Genomic DNA, 21,088 nt, shown 5'->3' with positions numbered 1-21,088 from the left:
AAACTGTTGTAGAGCGGGAGTATTACATCTTTATTCTTGAATACAAAGTTTCTTTTAATGAAGCCCAACATTCTGTTCGCTTTATTTGCTGCATCGATGCATTGATGTGAGAATTTGAGGTTTGACGCTATTTTGACCCCCAAGTCTTTGACGCATTGAACGCTTTTGAGTTTAACGCCGCGCATTTCGTATTCGAACTTCTTATTCCTCGTTCCAACTTGAAGGACCTGGCACTTGTCTACGTTAAAGGGCATCTCCCATCTATCCGACCAAGCTGAAATTTTGTGCAAATCCTCTTGGAGGCTTTGCCTGTCTTCGTCAGTGAGAACCGAGTTACCAATCTTTGTGTCGTCTGCTAATTTACTAATGCGGTTATTGAGTCCAACATCCACGTCGTTGATGTAAATAATGAAGAGCACTGGGCCAAGGACCGAGCCCTGAGGGACGCCACTAGTGACAGGCGCCCACTCTGAGTTAAATCCGTCAATCACTACTCTTTGTTGTCTGTTGCTCAACCAATTCGCGATCCATTGGTTTACTTGACCGTCAATACCTATTTGCTTTATTTTGTAAAGTAATTTATGATGCGGGACTTTATCAAACGCTTTCTGGAAATCAAGATAGACTACGTCCAGTGATTTGGTTACGTCATAAACAGTGAAGAGGTCGTTATAAAACGTTAATAGGTTTGATAGGCAGGATCTTTTGTTTCGGAAGCCATGTTGTGAGTCCCCAATCAATGAGTGGCTTTCAAGGTAGCTCACAATTTTGTCTCTAATTATGCCCTCAAGTAGCTTACCTACAACCGAAGTTAGACTAATGGGCCTGTAATTACCTGGTACTTTTTTGTTTCCTTTCTTAAAAATCGGTGTCACGTTAGCCTTCTTCCAGTCTGAAGGGACGATGCCTTGTCGCAAGGACATATTGAATACGGTTGTGAGGGAGGAGAGTATTTCGCTCTTCGTTTCTTTCAGCAGAGTTGGATATACTTTGTCAGGTCCAGGACTTTTATTTGTTTTGAGTGATTTGAGGGCTTTGAGGACTTCATCGGGTTTTATTTCAAAGTTAGACAATGCATACTCGGGATTTACATTAGTACTGGTGTTGGTGGTGGTGGCGGGAGGACTGTTATTATTAAACACCGAGGAAAAGTAATTGTTTAAGAGGTTTGCAATGTGTTGGCTGTCAGTCACTAGTGCACCGTCGCTGTTTGTTAAAGGTCCAATACCACCTTTGATCGCCTTTCTGTTGTTTATGTAACTGAAGAAGGATTTCGGATTATTTTTACAGTTGGCTGCAATATTTTCTTCATATCTACATTTGCAAGTTTCCAATCTGACGGAACTTTTCCAGCTGTTTAAGATTTATTGAATATGATGGAATAGATGGGAATGGAATGGAATGGAATGGAAGGGAAGAGAAGGGACAGGAAGGGATGGGAAGGGAAGGGAAGGGAAGGGATGGGAATGGAAGGGATGGGAAGGGATAGGATTGGAAGGGAAGGGATGGGAAGGGATGGGATGGGAAAGGATGGGATGGGAGAGGAAGGGATGGGATGGGAAGGGAAGGAAAGGGATGGGAAGGAAAGGGGTGGGAAGGGAAGGGATGGGAAGGAAAAGGAAGGGATGGAAAGGGAAGGGATGGGAAAGGAAGGGAAAGGATGGGATGGGATGGGATGGGAAGGGTAGGGATGGGATAGGAAGGGAAGGGATGGGAATGGAAGGGATGGGATGGGAAGGGAAGGGATAGGAAGGGAAGGGAAGGAATGGGAAGGAAAAGGAAGGGATGGAAAGGGAAGGGTTGGGAAAGGAAGGGAAAGGAAGGGAAAGGATTGGATGGGATGGGATGAGAAGGTAAGGGATGGGAAGGGAAGGGAAGGGATGGGAAGGGATGAGAAGGATGGGAAGGGAAGAGAAGGGATGGGAAGGGAAGGGAAGGGATGGGAAGGGAAGGGTAGGGAAGGAATGGGAAGGAAAAGGAAGGGATGGAAAGGGAAGGGTTGGGAAAGGAAGGGAAAGGAAGGGAAAGGATTGGATGGGATGGGATGAGAAGGTAAGGGATGGGAAGGGAAGGGAAGGGATGGGAAGGGATGAGAAGGATGGGAAGGGAAGAGAAGGGATGGGAAGGGAAGAGAAGGGATCCAAATAAATTAAACCAAACCTAACATAAGGGGAAAGTCCACCGTGGATTAAAATTGCATCTCTGGCCATGAATAATTTGTATGTTGTATATATCAGTACCTTTGTTATCATATGAACATTTCAAGCTGATCAGATGAAAGGAAAAATTAAGAAAATTATTTTTTGTTTTTACGAAAAATTTGAATTAATTTTTCTCAGCCATTTTTTTACTGATTTTCTTGTGACGCGCACATCTGATAACTCATTGCTATTATAACAACTTGTCAAGATGGTTTCTTGAAAACTGTTTTTGCCAATCTGTAAATTTTTTATTTTTTATATTTGAAGAAAAGAAAAAAAAAATCTGATATTTTGAACCTATGCCATTTTTCAAAAAACATCTTGACAAATTTTACTACGCGAGCCACCATCTACCAAGAAAAAAATTAATTAGCGCGAAAGCCTCAGCGCGAGATCAATTAGAGCGAGCCGCAATTAGCGCGAGCCACCAACTACCAAGAAAAAAATTAATTAGCGCGAAAGCCTCAGTTAGAGCGAGATCAATTAGAGCGAGCCGCAATTAGCGCGAGCCACCATCTACCAAGAAAAAAATTAATTAGCGCGAAAGCATCAGCGCGAGATCAATTAGAGCGAGCCGCAATTAGCGCGAGCCACCATCTACCAAGAAAAAAATTAATTAGCGCGAAAGCCTCAGTTAGAGCGAGATCAATTAGAGCGAGCCGCAATTAGCGCGAGCCACCATCTACCAAGAAAAAAATGAATTAGCGCGAAAGCCTCAGTTAGCCCGGCCGCCCCTCACGGCGGGAGTCTGTTCTCGCTCCCCCAATAAACGTATCTATTCATCGCTGACCTCTGACTCCACCTCTCACCCCAACAACAAGCTTTTATATTAATGATGAAAACCTTCCTACCACACACACACACACACACACACACACACACACACACACACATACCATTTTAGCGACCTGCCCTGAAGCCAAGACTGTTAGTTCACGTGTACGGCTGGGCGCCCAAAACCTGAGGAGGAAGAAGAAAAGTTAGGCCCATGCTCTTCCATATGTTGGCACACAAGTAGGCCTACACATATTTGCCAAGGCTTTCACAGGAGTTGTGGGTATGTCCACGGGTTCATTTATTCTCTTTTCTCCTCCATATATTACGTTTAGCTGGCTCAAGTGGTAGTTTAGGGCTACCAGGCTGTAGTAGTACTTGGCGTATTGTCTTTACTGACCCCAAACTATCGCCCCATAAAGATAACAATATGCATTTATAATTATTGTTAAATTCGGTAATTACTGATGCTCTTTTTTGCAATATTTACGGGCCAGAAACAGAAAAATACAATGTTATGCCTACGGTAAGCTGGTAACATTGAGGGGAGTGAGGGAGAAAAATAAAGCTTTGTCCTAGGGTCACCTGGGTGTTATTCTATACATATACCGTCCCTGGCACCAATGACTGGCATCACACTGATTCTGGCACCACACAAATCTATGCCACTATGAACACTGCCTGGCATCACATGGCACTGTCTGCGGCACTGCATAACACCTGACCCCATGTCACAGGAGAGGGTAGGCAGGTCAGGTAACAAGACAGCCTAACACTGGGTAACTAGTAATCTGTCTTGCATCACATAACACTGTCTGTGGCACTGTTAACACTGCCTGGCACTCCAGGCCCACGGGTGATAAAAGAGCTGAAGGGACACTCAGGAAGATATTGCAGACCAGTGAGTTACATGAAGACTGGCCAACATTACACCCATCTATAAGAAGGCTGATACAAATGAACCAGGTAATTACAGACCTGTGAGTTTGACCTGTGTCATATGCAAAATAATGGAAACCATAATAAGAGAACATTTTCAGAGCATTTGAAGAATTATCAACCACTCAGCAGAAAACAATACTACGGACGGGCAGATGATGAACGGTGCCGGCCGCAGCTCATTGCCGTGCTGGACCAATGGACACAGCATCTGGACGAAGGCAGCGCAGTGGATGTTGCATATTGCAATTCTGCTAAAGCATTTGATAAAGTTCCACACAGGAGATTAATTGAGAAAAAAGTTATAACATCAGGGGCAACATTTTAAACTGGATAGCAGCATTCTTTTCCATTTCCAGCAACTACGATGGGGTTTTGACAAGCGGACAGGTGGCGTGTTTATGTCACAAGGGTGTATTTTTACGCTCTTCCCTTTCTTCACCCTGGAGCTGGCAGTCTCACCGCCCATCGACCTGAAAGAAACCGTGAGGCCAGCGTGGAGAAATACACCCTTGTGACATAAACACGCCACCTGTCCGCTTGTCAAAACCCCGTCGTGTGAGCTAGAAATCTTGTAATTACCACCATGCCGTGCCCTAAACGCCCACCAGCTAGGAGCCGCTATTCCTAAGATTTACCAAAATGTTCATCCTGTAATAGAGTGGTGGACATCTGGAACAGCCTCCCTGAAGCAGTAGTGAGTGCACCATCAGTTAAAAGCTTTGAAAATAGGTTGGACAAGGCTTGGAGATCACAGAGACAAAAAAGTTGAGCACACGGCAGCCACTGATATTGGGCACGGGTCCAGACACCTTCACCACCGCCCCAACGATCAAACTAAGTTATTTCGAGCCGGAGACACAGGTGAGCCTCTTCCGGAATTCTTCTGTGAGTTTATAACACCTGAGAACCCACGTCACAGCCCGTCACCTTAACACAGCCAGTAACAACCCTATCATGTGTCCAGGTAACAGAATACTACTAATGTCACCACTTGTAACACTCTCTGGGATCACGTAACACATCTAAACACTGCTGTCACGTCACACTGCCAGGCACAGCAGAACACTTGACGTAACACAGGGCACTACAAACCGTAACACACATTCACCCAGTAACACAATAATGAATTATAACACTGTCTTACCCCAAATAACACTCCGCTAGGCCTTGGTAATAATCGGCGAGGTGTGTTGTGGGGGCTGGACGTGCCGTCCGTGAGCTCTTGAAATAAGGTCTTTAAAATTGTAATCTGAGTGGTAAACAAAGAGAAACATGGAGAATAAACGAATGGATGGTGGGACTGAGAGGAAACCTGCAGGCAGAACAACAACAGAAATATCTGAAGAGGAAAGGAAGGAAAGTACAGGGGATGTGTGTGGGAGATGCAGTAAAATGGTAAGAGAAAAGGATATGGCAATTTTATGTGATATATGTGAGACATGGTACCATGCTAAGTGTGAAAAAATACCACCAGATGTTTATAAGTTTATGGTGGAAGAAGAGGCTGGATCTCAATTTACTTGGCATTGTATTTCCTGCACGAAAGGATGTGCCAAACTAAAATCATATATAGAAAAGCTGGAGAAGACACAAGCAGATTTAATTGAGAAACAGGAGATAATCCAGGTTGAGGTTCAGGAGATACGTGAAGCAGTCAAAGTGGATAAAGAAGTTCTTGATAATGTTACTGGTAGGGTGGGGGTTCTGGAGGCCAGGGTAATGACAGACAAGGAGAGTATGCAAGATTTGAGTTCACGGATGGAAAGAGTTGAAATGAATTTATCAGACTTGAAGGAGTCAACCAAAAAAGAGATGAAGGAAGGAGAGAGGACATATGGGGAACATCAGGTGTCTCAGGGAATACAGAAAGAAATGGATATGAATACAGTATTTGAGGAACTAAATGATAAGAAGAAGAGGAAAATAACATTGTGGTATACAATGTTCCAGAGTGTGACTCAAGTATGTTTCAGGAAAGAATTAAACATGACAGACAGATTATGAAACAAATTTTGAATGCATGTGGGATTCATGAAGAGAAGATGGCAAGAGTGGTAAGGCTCGGGAAAAAGAAGGAAGGCAGAGGAAGGCCCGTCCTAACTGTGTTGACTGATCCAGAAGTGAGAAATGATTTATTTAGAAACGTTAAAGAATTGGCCAAGGATGACAACTTGAAGAACTTTAGAGTGGCCTATGACTTAACCAGGAGGGAAAGACAATTGGATCAGGACTTGTTGGAAAAGCAAAAACTTAACGGAGACAGGGAAGGGAAGCATGTGGTCAGAGGTCCACCCTGGAACAGAAGAGTTGTCAAGGTGGAGGAGCAAGGGTCACGGCCAGTGTAGAAGATAATGTTGGTACACTAGGGGTTGGTGGTGTAAAAAATGTAAATAGTAAGTTTATTGTTATGTTTACAAATGTGGATGTATATACTTGTGATAAGATTTTGGAATTGAAGTTATTACTGGATACCATGAGTGAAAAACCAAGTGTGATTGCTTTATCTGAAGTTAAACCAAAGCATTTTAGATACAAGAGAAATATAGTAGAATATAATATTGATGGATATGAGATAGAGGAAACTAATATCTTTGGTAATGTTGGCAGAGGTCTACTGATATATGTGAAAAATGGTATCACATATAACAAGGTTGATTTAGTCTCAAATTTTGTGAATATTGCTGTTTGGAAATTGTGCTTCAAGGAGAAAAGATAATTTTAACATTAATATACAGGAGTCCAAACAGCCTGGAGAGAAACAATCATTTGCTTCTAGACCTGTTTCAAGAGATGAATGAGATGAAAGCAACTTATAAGATTATAACTGGAGATTTTAATTTGCCACAAATAAATTGGGAAAATTACACCACTAACACTGGAATAAATGATTTTGGAACTACATTCATGGAGAAGGTGCGTGATTGCTTTTTGATGCAACATGTGAAGGATGTTACCAGGATGAGAGGAGAACATATGGGTAACACTCTGGACTTGTTCTTCACTAATGAAGAGTCAATTGTGGAAGAAGTTATGATTGGGAATCCTTTGGGGAGAAGTGACCATGCCGTGATTCACGCTGTGTGTGACATGGAGGAGACTCTGGCTCAAGAAAAGAAGACAATTTATTTGTATGAAAAAGCCGATTATGAGTTGTTGAGAAGGGAACTGGAGATAGACTGGAAGGAATACTTATCTGATGCTACTAATATAGAAGAAATGTGGAGTAAATTCAAGTCAAAGTTACATGTTGCAATAGAAAAGAGTGTGCCTACAAGAAGGATAGGGAATTTTAAGCAATACAGGAAGAGGACAAATGAAAATTTACAAATGAACAAGAAATTGTGGTCTAAGATAAAAGAAAACAGAGGTTATGGATGAGAATGAAATCTTTAAAAGGGAATTTGAATGCATTCAGCAGGACAATGTATATGGAGACCGAGAAAGAGTACAGGAGACTGAACAATCAAATCAGAAAAGAAACACGAAATGCTGTGAAGGTTAAGGAAAAATAAACAGCTAAAAACGTAAAAGAGAATCCCAAAGTATTCTGGAAATATGTCCAGAGTAAGGTAAAAAGTAAACCCAGGATTCCTGACTTACAAAAGGGCATTGCTGAAGATGGTAAAACTGAAAATGAATCGGAGAAAGTTGAAATTTTAGCAGAACAATTTTCAAAAGTCTTTGTGGAAGAGCCAAAAGGCAAAGTGCCAGACTGTGAAGTGAAGAGTATACCAACCTTGACTCATCTAGAAATTACTAAAGTAAAAATTAAAAAGATCATTGAAAATCTAAAAAAGCATAAATCACCTGGACCTGATGGGATACACCCTAGAATCATAAAGGAGGCTATGGAACAACTATTAGTGCCCTTAGAAATACTTTATCAATACTCCTTTACACAAGGAACTCCCTCAGGATTGGCTCATTGCACATATTACTCCCATATATAAAAAGGGTGCCAAGTGTATCCCAGAAAACTATAGACCAGTCAGCTTGACAAGTGTCATATGTAAGATTTTTGAGACTATAATAAGGGAGGAGATAATGACGCACATGAGATCATATAATTTGTTTAGTGAAAAACAATATGGATTTATCCCGGGACGGTCAACGGTGCTCCAACTCATAAAAGTTATGGACAAGTGGACTGAAACTATTGATGATGGTTATGCAATTGATGTAATATATTGCGATTTTATGAAGGCATTTGATAGAGTGGCACATAAAAGGCTTATAAGTAAAATTAAGAGTTATGGAGTTGGAAAAGAGTACCAGGAATGGATTACAGCTTTTCTAACACAGAGAAAACAAAGAGTGGTGGTGAAGGGGGAAATGTCAAGTTGGAAGCCAGTGATAAGTGGAGTGCCGCAGGTGTCTGTTCTCGTGCCATTGCTGTTTGTAATATTCATAAATGATCTCCCTGATAAAATATCAAATGATAGTGAAGTATATATGTATGCGGATGATACTAAGATCTTTAGATGCATTAAAGAAGAAGATGACTGTCGGAAGTTGCAGCAAGATGTGTTAGACTTATATTCATGGAGTGAAAAATGGTTATTAAGATTTCATCCAGACAAATGCAAATACATGAGAATAGGAAGAACATCTGTTGAAGATCAAGGATATCACATGGAGAAACAGTTAATGAGGATTACTACAGAGAAAGATGTGGTTGTCATTATAAACAATAAACTAAGTTGTGCTGACCATCTAGTAGAAAAAGTAAATAAAGCCAATAATTTAGTGGGAATAATTAGAAGAACTTTTGTTTCATTGGATTCTGAAATATTTAAATCCTTGTTTAAGGCACTGGTAAGGCCATGCATTGAATACGCCAACCAAGTATGGAGTCCTTACTTGGTGAAAGACATTGAAATTGTGGAAAACGTTCAGCGAAGGGCTACTAGGATGGTGCCTGAACTCAAGGGACTTTCCTACGAAGAGAGACTGAGGAAGCTGAGACTGCCCACACTGGCATATAGAAGAGCAAGGGGAGATCTAATTGAGGCCTATAAGATACTCACTGGGAAATATGATGATGCATGTACCAGAGGAATATTGAAACTTAGAGAAGAAAGCAGGAGTAGGGGAAATTCATTGAAACTGTTTAAGTCAAGATCACGGTTGGATGTAAGGAAGTATGCTTTCCCAAGTAGAGTAGTGAATAATTGGAATCAACTGCCTGAGTGGGTGGTGGCGGCAACAACAGTGATTCAGTTTGAATCCAGACTCGATCAATTCTGGGCTAACCAAGATTTGGAATATAATTACAAGGCTCAAATCATCCACCACACACTGCCACAAGTTGTTAACGTAGATCTGGAGTCACAGGCGTAAGCCTCTTCCAGGAGGTCTTCTGTAAGTATCTGTAAGTATCTGTAAGTACCTCTCTCTCTCTCTCTCTCTCTCTCTCTCTCTCACACACACACATAAAAGGACATAAGATAAACAGCTAAAACATGTCTATCAAACACATTCACAACTACTAACTAATGGAAGGTTCCTCCAGCCCCTCACCAAGCCCCTCCAGAGTACCGACCCTGCCCCGATACTCACCAACCATGGTCATCGCCTGGCTCTCGGGGATGAGGGCCGCCAGCATGGTGCCGTCGGAGGATATGTCCACACTCGCGTCGTTGTGGATCCTGCACTTCCGCACCACCACATTAGCCACACCTGCGGGCGGATGAGAGGCGCGGGTGTGGGTGAGGCAGGCGTGGTGTGAGGGTGTAGTGAAGGTGTGGGAGATTTTTTCTTACAGGAAGGGAGGGAGCTTAAAAAAATAAATAAACTGCTCCAAATGAAAGAAAAAAGAACATGAGGTCAGAAGAGGGGTCAATATGGGGGTGTGGAGGGGGGGGGGGATGGGAAGAGCAAGTGAGAGTTTATGTTAGGGAGGATAAAGAGAAGTGAGATGTAAGGTAGTAAAATTAACCTGTGTGTGTGTGTGTGTGTGTGTGTGTGTGTGTATCAGTGATGTGTGTGTGTGTGTGTGTGTATCAGTGATGGGTGTGTGTGTGTGTGTGTGTGTGTGTGTATCAGTGATGGGTGTGTGTGTGTGTGTGTGTGTGTGTGTGTGTGTGTGTGTGTGTGTGTGTGTGTGTGTGTGTGTGTGTGTGTGTGTGTGTATCAGTGATGGGTGTGTGTGTGTGTGTGTGTGTGTATCAGTGATGGGTGTGTGTGTGTGTGTGTGTGTGTGTGTGTATCAGTGATGGGTGTGCGCGTGGAAGGTGTTCACAGCCCCACTTACCGTCCGAGATGTCTGGGATGCGGCAGCGGGTGAAGTCCCAAGCCTGGATGCGCTGCGTGATGCCCAGCGCTGCAGGAGAGAGGTGGATCAGTGAGTCAGGCAGGTGTGTGTGTGTGTGTGTGTGTTTGGGCATGCAAGTGTTCTATACATATGTCTGTCATCTGTCTCTACACCAAAACCCCGCCCCAGCCACTTACTGGACATGCCCCGACAGGAGCTGAGGTGTGGGGTGAAGTAGGGGCGGCTGAAGATACTGTCGGCCTCCCGCTCGGCCCCCCGGTCGGGCGGGGCGCGGGGCAGGTTGTTGCGGAACAACATGGCCGACTCGGGGCCCTGGGACAGCCCCATGTCGAAAGGCGCCAGGTGCTCCCGCCAGGGGAAGAAGGGCTCCGGGGGCTGGCCGGGGCCGTCACCCGCCCCGTCCAGCGGGCCGGATGAGTCCTCTGAGTCGGGGCTGCGGCGGTCCACGGCGTATTGCCGCCCCAGCAGCCTGAGGGGCACCCCAGACACCGAGCGGGTGCTGAACTCCCCCTGGTCCCGGCGCGCCAGGCTGGGGCCAGAGCGTGAGGTGGGGCCTGAGCCGGGGCCGGGGCCGGGGGGTGCTGAGCCCTGCTCCTCCTCCACCTGGCTCTCGCTGCCACTGGGGTCGCTGAGGGTGATGCGCGGGATGACCAGCTGAGGCCACGGGGAGCCACTGCGGGGCAGCAGGCCCCCGCCCCGTGCCCCGCCCTCCCCTGCCCCACGCTCCTGCTGCTGGTGCTGCCGCGCCGCCAGGTTCCTCAGGAAGTCGTTGAGGCGCCGGGGCAGGTTGGTGGCCGAGCTGCGGGGCTCTGGGGTGGCGGTGGAGGCAGTGCCAGAGCCAGAGGAGGCGGGGGGGTCCGGGGCGGGGCCAGTGCCGCCCACCACGTCGTGGCGCAGCGCCTCGATGGCCCGCCGCACCGTCTCCAGCGAGGTGGTCAGCCCCGGCACACGGGGCTCATGATCACCCGCCGGGGGAGGCAGGTCTAGCCCTGGCCCCCCCTCGCCCACCCCCCCACTCCCTAGACCTGCCGCCTCGTCCTCGCGGAAGGGGTTGGGGAGCCGCGAGATGGGCCGCTCCTCATACAGCCTGAAACACACCACTGACGGTGACACACACACACACACACACAAAGCATACCCTCCTGTTGTGTGTTAGCATTTTATGGAGAGAGAAAAAAAAAAAAAAAAAAAAAAGGCATGCTGGCCTAACTTCAGCTTATTCAAGTTACAAAACTTCCCCTCCTTCTTCTTGGCCCTTCCCTGCCTTCCCCTTCCCTGCTAAGAGGTCATCATGTGAGGCAAGGCGTGCGTCCTTACCTCCGGGGGTTGTAGAGGAAGCTGAGCAGGATGTAGAGCAGCTTGAGGGTCAGCTGTACCAGGAGGCGGAGGTCTGCTGAGGGAGGGAAGAGGGACAAAGGTGAGATTGGTATGTGTAGAAAGAGGTCTGGAAGTTTGGTGATATATTAGGTTAGGTTAAGTTAGGTTAGGATAGGTTAGGTTAGGTTAGGTTAACATAGAGGTTAGGTTAGGTTAGCACAGAGGTTAGGATAGGTTAGGTTAGGTTAGGTTAACATAGAGGTTAGGTTAGGTTAGCACAGAGGTTAGGATAGGTTAGGTTAGGTTAACATAGAGGTTAGGTTAGGTTAGGTTAGCACAGAGGTTAGGATAGGTTAGGTTAGGTTAGGTTAACATAGAGGTTAGGTTAGGTTAGCACAGAGGTTAGGATAGGTTAGGTTAGGTTAGGTTAACATAGAGGTTAGGTTAGGTTAGCATAGAGGTTAGGCTAGGTCTGGACTTATGCTGAAATATTAAGAATGCAACCCTTGTGAAAATTGATTGATGAGGGACAAAGGTGAGATTGGTATGCATGGAAAAGATGTCTGGAAGTTCAGTGATATATTAGGCTAGGTCAGGTTAGGTCAGGTCTGGACTTACGCTGAAATATTAAGTATGCAACCCTTGTGAAAATTGATTGACGGATTGATTTTTGTGTAATGTTGGTCAGCAAACTCTTTTCAGAATGACTTTAATAACTTTTTGTATTGCATTTTTGTATTCCGTGGCCAGTAAACTAACTTCAGAAAAACTTTAACCCGGCAGCAGCGGGGATCATGTTTCTTTAAAAAAATCACACCTCACACAAACCATTTCATAATATATATCAAAGCATTTGTGATCAGATTATGTATCATCTATTTTGGGGGCTTTATATAATGGCACAAATTTGGCCCGTTGCTGCTACACGGTGAAGCCACAAATTTGGCCCATCGCTGCTACCGGTTAATGTATTTTTTTGTGTTGCGTCCCTGTATTTCACGCTCACCAAACTAATTTCAAAAAGACTTCAATATGTTGTTTGTGTTGCATTCTTGTATTTCACGCTCACCAAACTAATTTCAGAAAGACTGATATATTTTTTGTGTTGCGTCCCTGTGTTTCACGCTCACCAAACTAATTTCAAAAAGACTTCAATATGTTGTTTGTGTTGCATTCTTGTATTTCACGCTCACCAAACTAATTTCGGAAACTTCAATATGTTGTTTGTGTTGCATTCTTGTATTTCACGCTCACCAAACTAATTTCGGAAACTTTAATATGTTGTTTGTGTTGCATTCTTGTATTTCACACTCACCAAACTAATTTCAGAAAGACTGATATATTTTTTGTGTTGCGTCCCTGTGTTTCACGTTCACCAAACTCGCCACCTCTGCGCAACACTCACTCAGCCGCTGGTGTTGCGTCGTTCTGCTGCTCCTTGGGTCATCGGTGTTACTAGTACTGTTGTTGTTGTTTGTCCCGACCGCCGCTGCCGCTGCCACCGCCCGCTCCTGCCTCTCCAAGTGGTGCAAGCAGTCAACCACGTCCTCGAGGATCTCCCTGTAGTGGGGGAATGGGGGTAGGGGGGGGGGGGTAGGAGGGTGAGGTTAGGGTGTTGTCGTAAGATCTTGTCCATAATGCGATTAATTTTAGGTTCTCTGTCTGTCTGTTTATCTGTCTCTATCTGTCTATCTACCTCTGTCAGTCTGTTAAACCTCTGTATATCTCTCTAATTAGTCATGGTGTGTGAGTGTGTGTGTGTGTGTGTGTGTGTGTGTGTGTGCGCGCATTACAACTTACCAGCATCCTCCTCCATGGCGTCCAGGCCTGGGGGGGCTGAGGGCGGGGGGCCGGGGGGGCGCGGCACAGGGCTGGAGGGGCTGTAGGTATTCGCCCTGATCTGGTAGCGTTCCAGGAGCCGCCGGATAGCCTGCACCCTCGCCTCTGGGCTGCTGGTGCTGGTGCTGCTGCTGGTGCTGCTCCCTGCCTCAGCACTGGCGCCTTCCTGACTCAGCCCTGCCACACACACATCAGGGGATCAGAAACAAGCCTCACAATACTCAAGAATGCATCAATATATCCTACATCCTTCTCTCTCTCTCTCTCTCTCTCTCTCTCTCTCTGTTCTTGGTCCGAGTCTAGGGATAGTTCGACAAGGCTCTGGTAGAGGTTGTTGTGTTAGTATTGCCATGGGTAGTGTTATAGGCCTAGGGATAGCTTGACAAGGCTTTGGTAGAAATTGTTGTATTAGTATTGCCATGGGTAGTGTTATAAGCCTAGGGATAGCTTGACAAGGCTCTGGTAGATGTTGTTGTGTTAGTATTGCCATGGGTAGTGTTATAAGCCTAGGGATAGCTTGACAAGGCTTTGGTAGAAATTGTTGTATTAGTATTACCATGGGTAGTGTTATAAGCCTAGGGATAGTTTGACAAGGCTCTGGTAGATGTTGTTGTGTTAGTATTGCCATGGGTAGTGTTATAAGCCTAGGGATAGTTTGACAAGGCTCTGGTAGATGTTGTTGTGTTAGTATTGCCATGGGTAGTGTTATAGGCCTAGGGATAGTTTGACAGGGCTTTTGAGCTATGTGAAAAAATACCCATGAGAACCAGGCTAATCTCCCTTGTGGCCTTGGCAGGGTTTGAAAAAATCATGATAAAAAAAATAATAAATAAATAAATAAATAAATATTTTTTTTTGTATTAACCCTTGTTGTTTTCCATTGATTATTTGTTTCAGTCTTATGAGGCCATTTTCTTGTATTAAACTTGGCCAATGTTAAATGTAACCATAGTTTAATATACATTACCCAAGAATCTAATTAGGACTAATACTTTAATTTTTTTATGCTTTTGAATATTTTTCTTGTAAGAGATGGCAATGCTTCACTGGTGCCTGACTTGCTACAGTACTGGTTCATATGTTCTTCCTTCTTCCTTGTGTATATATATATGCTGCCTTGGGGAAATTGTGGGGAGTCGAAAGCATCAGCGAAAACGAATCTCAGTACAATATGGTCTTTGCTGCCGTGCTGTCCCCATCACTACTAACCCGAGGTGTGTATGGTGCGCTGGATCTTGCGTCGGCCCTCCGTGTCCACCACCACCCGCACCTTGGTCTTGGGGGGCGGCTGTGTCTCGGAGGGTGACTGTGAGGGTGGCGATCTCTGCCCTGTGGTAGGAAGAGGAAAAAGGAGGGGGAGGAAGAGGAGGTGGAGGAGGAGAAGGTGGAGGAATAGAAGGTGAAGGAGGAGGAGGTGGAGGAAAAGAAGGAGAGGGGAAGAGAAAGAGAGGGAGGAGGAGGTGGAGAAGAAAGAGGAGTGGGAGCAGGAGGAAGAAGAAGAGAAGGAAAGAGGAGGAGAGGAAGAACAGAAGTGGAAAAAATGTTATAAAAAAAACACCAAAACAAATATAAATAAATTTCAAAATATTCAACAAACACACAAAAAACAAAAAACAAACAAACAAACAAGAACTTACTCGTACTGTTCCTCAAGTCCTTGTTACTGGCGGAAGAGGAGGAGGAGGAGGAGGAAGAGGAGGTGGTGCTCGCTGTAGAAGTGGAGGCTGTGGTGGTGGCTGTACTGAGTGGAGGTGACTGACTGGGTGGTTCTGCTGGTGCTGGTGGTGGTGGTGGAGGCGGAGGTGGAGGTGGAGGTGGAGGAGATGGAGTTGGTGATCCGTCCTCCTGGCTGGCTCCTTGATCCTCCTATAGGTGGTTTGTGTAAAGAATTGTGTGATGACAAATGGTTCATGTTTGTCTTAAGGTCGTGTTTTAAAACATTTCGTCGCCCAAGTTCACATATTTGACATGGCTTTCGTAGGAGCTGTAGGCCTTTCCAGGGGTAGTTTTATGACCCTGATGGTAGTGTGACGCTTCTTCTGTGCCATGAACCTTAAAAAACACTCATGAAAAACAGTTTGATCCCCTCTCTGACCTTTAGAAATAGTTGATGTGAGAAGCGATGGCGTCTTAAAACACGGCCCTCAGCCCTTTGTCTTAAACTAGTAACTCTTAGCTGAGTCACACACACACGGATACATTGATGGGTTAGAGCAAATCAACACCAAGGCGGGAAGGTTCATTGCAAACTTTTTTTTATTTAATTTTTTTTTTACAGCAAAGGAGTCAGTTCAAGGGAATACAAAAAGCTAACAAATGTGAAAGAAAAAGCCCGCTGAAAAAAAAATAAAAATGCCCGCAAACTACACTTGAACACCTGGTACTACCTTTGCCCTTTGTTTTAAGCTAGTGAGTGCCCTTAGATTAGTCACACACACACAGACACATTGATAGGTTAGAGCAAATCAACACCAAGGGGGGTAGGTTCATTACAAAGAGCTACACTTGAATGCCTGATATCACAACGCGGATAAACACCAGATAAACATGGAACCTCTTCACATATGCAGACACACACACACACATTCATTACAAACAATTACACTTGAACGCCTGGTATCACAACACGGATAAACACCAGATAAACATGGAACCTCTTCACATACGCAGACACACACACACATTCATTACAAACAATTACACTTGAACGCCTGGTATCACAACACGGATAAACACCAGATAAACATGGAACCTCTTCACATATGCAGACACACACACACACATTCATTACAAACAATTACACTTGAACGCCTGATATCACAACACGGATAAACACCAGATAAACATGGAACCTCTTCACATATGCAGACACACACACACACATTCATTACAAACAATTACACTTGAATGCCTGGTATCACAACACGGATAAACACTAGATAAACATGGAACCTCTTCACATATGCAGACAAGCACACACACATTCATTACAAACAATTACACTTGAACGCCTGGTATCACAACACGGATAAACACCAGATAAACATGGAACCTCTTCACATACGCAGACAAGCACACAGACTTACACTTATGTACAAGATCACACTCATATTGACACTGATACACATACTTACACAACACAAACAGCCAGCGTACTCGTAACACACACAACCAAACACACCAAACATATCACACGCACACTGACGCACACAAGCACTCATACTTTCCACGCACCATACACCACTGGAACAGCCTCCCCCAACAGATCATTTTAGACTGCGGTACAACAGACTCATTCAGAAAACAAATACACACTCACTTGTCACCACAACACACCAACACTAACAATTACGCTTGATTCACGCAGCGGATTCTCTCTCTCTCTCTCTCTCTCTCTCTCTCTCTCTCTCTCTCTCTCTCTCTCTCTCTCTCACACAAACACACACACACACACTAACCTGGACATCCGAGGCGGCCTGTCTGTAATGGCTCCCGGTGACGATACGAACAATATGCCTCGGCTGCTCCTCGTCCGTACCCTGGTCTGGGGGCGGCGTTGGCAAGGGTCCGATGACTGCCCCCCCAGTGCCCCCCACCACCCCACGCTGCTCCCCGTCGGACCTGCGCGAGGGGGGGCCGGCGGAGGCACCCCTGGCCGCCCCTCTGGAAGCATGTGCAGCTGGAGGAGCGTAGCCGCGCCTCACATCCCCGGCTGTACATCCCTCGGTAGGTGCGGAGTAACCTGAGGAAGGGGAGAAGGGGTGAAGAGGGGGAGGTGCAGAGGGAGGGGAGAAGAGGAATGAGGAGGGGAAGGGGAGGAGAAGGGGTGAAGAGGGGGGAGGTGCAGAGGGAGGGGAGAAGGGGAATGAAGAGGGGACGGGGAGGAGAAGGGGTGAAGAGGGGGAGGTGCAGAGGGAGGGGAGAAGAGGAATGAGGAGGGGAATTGGAGGAGAAGGGGTGAAGAGGGGGGAGGTGCAGAGGGAGGGGAGAAGAGGAATGAAGAGGGGAAGGGGAGGAGAAGGGGTGAAGAGGGGGGAGGTGCAGAGGGAGGGGAGAAGAGGGGAAGGGGAGGAGGAGAAAGGAGTGGAGAGGAAAGAATAGGAAAAGAGGAAAATGGGAGAAAGGAGAATAGTGAGATAATGAAAGAAAATGAGAAAATAAATGAAAAGAAGTAAAACAAAACATGGAAAGAGAGAGAAGAAGAGAATTAGAAGAAAGGGAAAATAGTAGAAAGAGGAAGAAAAATAAAGAAAATAAGATAAAACGAAAAGAAAAGAAAAACCACTAGAATAACACCCACCTTGAACTCGGGGTAGGTCGGGGACACAGGTAGCCCGAGGAGGTGCGCTGGTGTACCCTAGGCAGGAAGGGGGAGCTCGCCGCCGCCCCTGCACCACCACCACCACCACCACTGCTACCACCACCCCCGCCACTAGACTCACTGTTGCCGAGGAGGTAGGTCGGGAGGGGGGACGGGCGCCTCTCCTCCCTCCTCCTCCTGTCGCCGAGAATGAGAATAGAGAATAGATTATGGATAGATAGATTGTGGCGTGTTATCTCCTTCTCTTTCCTCCGTCACTCGCGATATGTTACCGTTTAATTAACCCGTCCGCTGCGACTGCCACGGATTTGGCTTTGGTATCGCAGCGGACGGGTTGAGAGAATGTAATTTAAGTTTCAGCACTAGTAATGTCATTCGTGATATGTTACCATTCAACCCGTCCGCTGCGACTGTCATGGATTTGGCTTTGGTATCGCAGTGGACGGGTTAAGAGAATGTAATTTAGTTTCCGCGTTAGCAATGACCCTTTACTGGCCTGATCACCGACACTAAGCCACCATTCAATCACCTGAATCAACTTGGGCACTCACATAAAAAAATAAAATAAATAAATAAATAAATAAAGAGAATATAATTTAGTTTCCACACTAGTAATGACCTTTTACTGGCCTTATCACTGACCCTAAGCCACCCTCCACCCACCTGAATCAACTTGGGCGGGGTGGGCAGGGTCTCGGAGAAGGCCCCGGCGAGGTCCTCCACCACCTGGGAGTCCTCGGGCAGCCGCAGAGAGTGGATCTGTTCCTGGATATCGTTGAGCATGAGGCAGATCTGCTGAAGCATCTGTTCCTCCCTGGTGTGGTTGTTGATCTCCAGCAGGGCACTGAGGGAGAGGGGGAGAGAGGGGGGGCATGAGTAGGCAGGTGGGGGGGGAGGAGGGGGGAGAGAGAGGGGGAATGGGAGGGGGGGTGTGGGGTGTGGGCAGAATGGGTATGTATGGGTGATAGTAATGTGTGTGTGTGTGTGTGTGTGTGTGTGTGTGTGTGTGTGTGTGTGTGTGTGTGTGTGTGTGTGAGAGAGCAGGTGAGTATATGTGTGATTGAATGGGGTGTGAGTGAGTGTGTGTGTGAGTGTGTGTGTGTGTGTGTGTGTGTGGGAGGGAGCAGGTGAGGATATGGGTGATAGAATGGGGTGTGAGTGAGTGTGTGTGTGTGTGTGTGTGTGTATGGACGAGAGATGGTGTTATGCATATGTGTGTGCGTGAGTGTGCGTCTGTGTATGTGTGCTCCTATAGAAGACGAAAGTGCATATCTGTCTTACATTGATAATTGCGATGCCGAAGAAATAAAAACAATGGATAAATAAAAAAAGAAAATAGTAAGGAAATGGCTGATACTCACATGCATATCTGTTCTATAATGACGATGATGATGACAAAGAAATAAAAATCAATAAATAAAAATAAAGAAAATAATAAGAAAATGGCCGATACTCACATGCATATCTGTTCTATATTAACGATGTGTCTGCTGAGGACCCGGACCCCAATCTGCGAGTCCAGGGCCGAGCGAGACCTGGCAGACGGCCCCGGGGGAAGGTCGGCCCCGCGGATCGCCCCGAGCAGCCCCGACGACGACGACGCCCTGGATCCCGAGGCGTCATCCGAAATGGTGTCAAGGGATGTGTTGAACAGCGGATGAGATGGATTTCGGATGGAGTAGCAGGGGGTGGAGGCGGAGTGCGAGGCGGAGGACCTGGAGAAGTAATTACAGGGATGGCGGGAGAGAAGCCGCGCCATGGAAGAGCGGAGCCGGTCGGAGGAGAGTGGATTGGTGGAGGAGGAGGTGGAGGAGGAGGAGGAAGAGGAGGGGGCATCGGACCGGGAGGGATTACGGAGCGAGGAGAGAGGGACAGAGGATGGGGTGGAGGAACGTGGAAGAAGGGTGGAGGGCAGGGGGAGGGAGAGGAGCCGTGCGAGAGAGCGTGCGCGTTCCGACGGTGGATGTGGATGTGGAGCAGCCGAGAGATCCGCTAGGGAGCTGAGCGGTGACGGCGGCAGCGTAGGATAGAGATCAGGCAGCTCGGCATGGGTGGAAAGTCTCGAGAATGGTGGATCGGTGGGTGGATCAGAAGGCAGAGCGGGAGGGGGCAGCGGTGGATCATAGGGCGGAAGAGGCGGGAGAGGAGGAAGTGGAGGCGAGGGGACAATAGGGACAGGGGACAGTGGAGGGGCTGGAGGGAGAGGGGGAAGCGGAGGAGGACCGGGGGGCAGAGGGGGCTGTGTCGCATCACTCGGATCATCAACAGCATCCCTGGACTCCACCCCGGGCCCCGCGGCCGCTCCGGTCGCCGGTCTCGGGGCCACATCCGGCGGCCCCGCGCTGCCTCTGCCCCGGTTGACCCGCCCTGGTCGCCTGCCGTGAATCCCAGGGCGGTCGGATAGATGGAAGTAGTAACCCCAATGGAGGCTTGACCGTTCGCCCCGTGCCCCGGACAGCGGCGACGGGGTGGACGTTGACACCCCAGTACTAGCCTCCTCTTCATTAACCCCACGTTCGTCATCACCCTGGGGGCCTGGGGCGGGGTCAGGTCAGGGCTCCCATGGGTTAGGAGTCGCATCGGTCGCCACCCGTCGGAATCTTGCCCCAGACGATGGAGCCGAGACGTCCACAGGAGCGAGAGTCGGGTGTTGCGTTCCGAGGCTCGGCTAGCCCCAGAGGTCGCTGAGGAGGACGAGTCTAGGCTTGAGGAGGAGGCGCTGTCGTCACTCACCATCTGGCGCAGCGATCGAGCCGCCCCCAAGCTGGATGACTCCTCCACCCGCTCCTCGCCCTCCCCCGCCCCTGCTCCGCCGCCGTCCGTGTCCCCCCCGAGGCCGCCCCCGCCCCATAAGGCTGAGGATGGCCTGGGTGGGTCGCTTGTGTTGGTGGAGTCCTGTAGGGGAGGTAAGGGGTGGTTAGGTTAAGCTGCTGCTGGTGGTAGAGACAGACATATAGACAGATGGATATAGAGGTTAATAAAGTATGGATAAAAGGATACAGACAGACAGATGGATAAAGACAGACAAAGAAAGAGATATAGAATGGATGAGAAAGATATAGAAAGAAGAGATGAAGGATGAATGAGAATGAAGAAGATATAGAATGGATGGATAGAGACAGACAAAGAAAGAGATATAGAATGGAACAGACAGACAGACAGACATATAGACAGTTGGATAGATAGATAAATAAAGCAGAAATTAAAGAATATAAACACACTAATGGATGGATAAAGACAGACAGAGATAATGAATGGAACAGACAGACAGACAGATGGACGGATGTATAGACAGTTGGATATATAGATAAATAAAGTAGAAATTAAAGAATATAAACAGACAAACAGATGAATAAAGACAGACAGACAGACAGACAAACAAACAGCAAAAATCAGGGTAAAAAAAATGACGATATGACA

General features: G+C 46.8%; 3 protein-coding genes across 3 annotated transcripts in view; all 3 read right to left on the bottom strand.

Annotated features, from left to right (window-relative positions):
* Nucleotides 1-4,171: 4,171 nt before the first annotated feature.
* LOC126993597 (uncharacterized) lies at nucleotides 4,172-14,425 on the bottom strand. The gene is made up of 8 exons (XM_050852743.1): nucleotides 14,406-14,425; nucleotides 13,309-13,491; nucleotides 12,914-13,068; nucleotides 11,509-11,584; nucleotides 10,368-11,278; nucleotides 10,171-10,239; nucleotides 9,477-9,596; nucleotides 4,172-4,387 (listed from the first exon to the last, which is right to left on the bottom strand). The coding sequence occupies exons 1-8, from the start codon at nucleotides 14,423-14,425 to the stop codon at nucleotides 4,353-4,355; spliced, it is 1,569 nt and encodes a 522-aa protein (XP_050708700.1). The 3' UTR covers nucleotides 4,172-4,352.
* A 3,228-nt stretch (nucleotides 14,426-17,653) lies between these two features.
* On the bottom strand, nucleotides 17,654-19,852 carry LOC126993618 (uncharacterized). Its single transcript, XM_050852791.1, has 3 exons — nucleotides 19,126-19,852; nucleotides 18,332-18,512; nucleotides 17,654-17,845 (listed from the first exon to the last, which is right to left on the bottom strand). Exons 1-3 carry the CDS (start codon nucleotides 19,425-19,427, stop codon nucleotides 17,786-17,788), a joined length of 543 nt encoding a protein of 180 aa, XP_050708748.1. The 5' UTR covers nucleotides 19,428-19,852; the 3' UTR covers nucleotides 17,654-17,785.
* A 403-nt stretch (nucleotides 19,853-20,255) lies between these two features.
* The window catches only part of LOC126993614 (activating molecule in BECN1-regulated autophagy protein 1A-like), an 8,761-nt gene continuing 7,928 nt past the window's right edge, over nucleotides 20,256-21,088 (bottom strand). Inside the window, exon 7 of the mRNA XM_050852781.1 lies at nucleotides 20,256-20,563. The gene's annotated coding sequence lies outside the window, so the exon portion shown is untranslated. The remainder of the gene's footprint in view (nucleotides 20,564-21,088) is intronic.

Source organism: Eriocheir sinensis, unplaced genomic scaffold (assembly GCF_024679095.1).
Source record: "Eriocheir sinensis breed Jianghai 21 unplaced genomic scaffold, ASM2467909v1 Scaffold640, whole genome shotgun sequence".
In the NCBI taxonomy this organism is placed as follows: Eukaryota; Metazoa; Arthropoda; class Malacostraca; order Decapoda; family Varunidae; genus Eriocheir; species Eriocheir sinensis.
The sequence above is the reverse complement of the archived record's forward strand: the minus strand, read 5'-3'. Positions and strand labels throughout refer to the sequence as shown.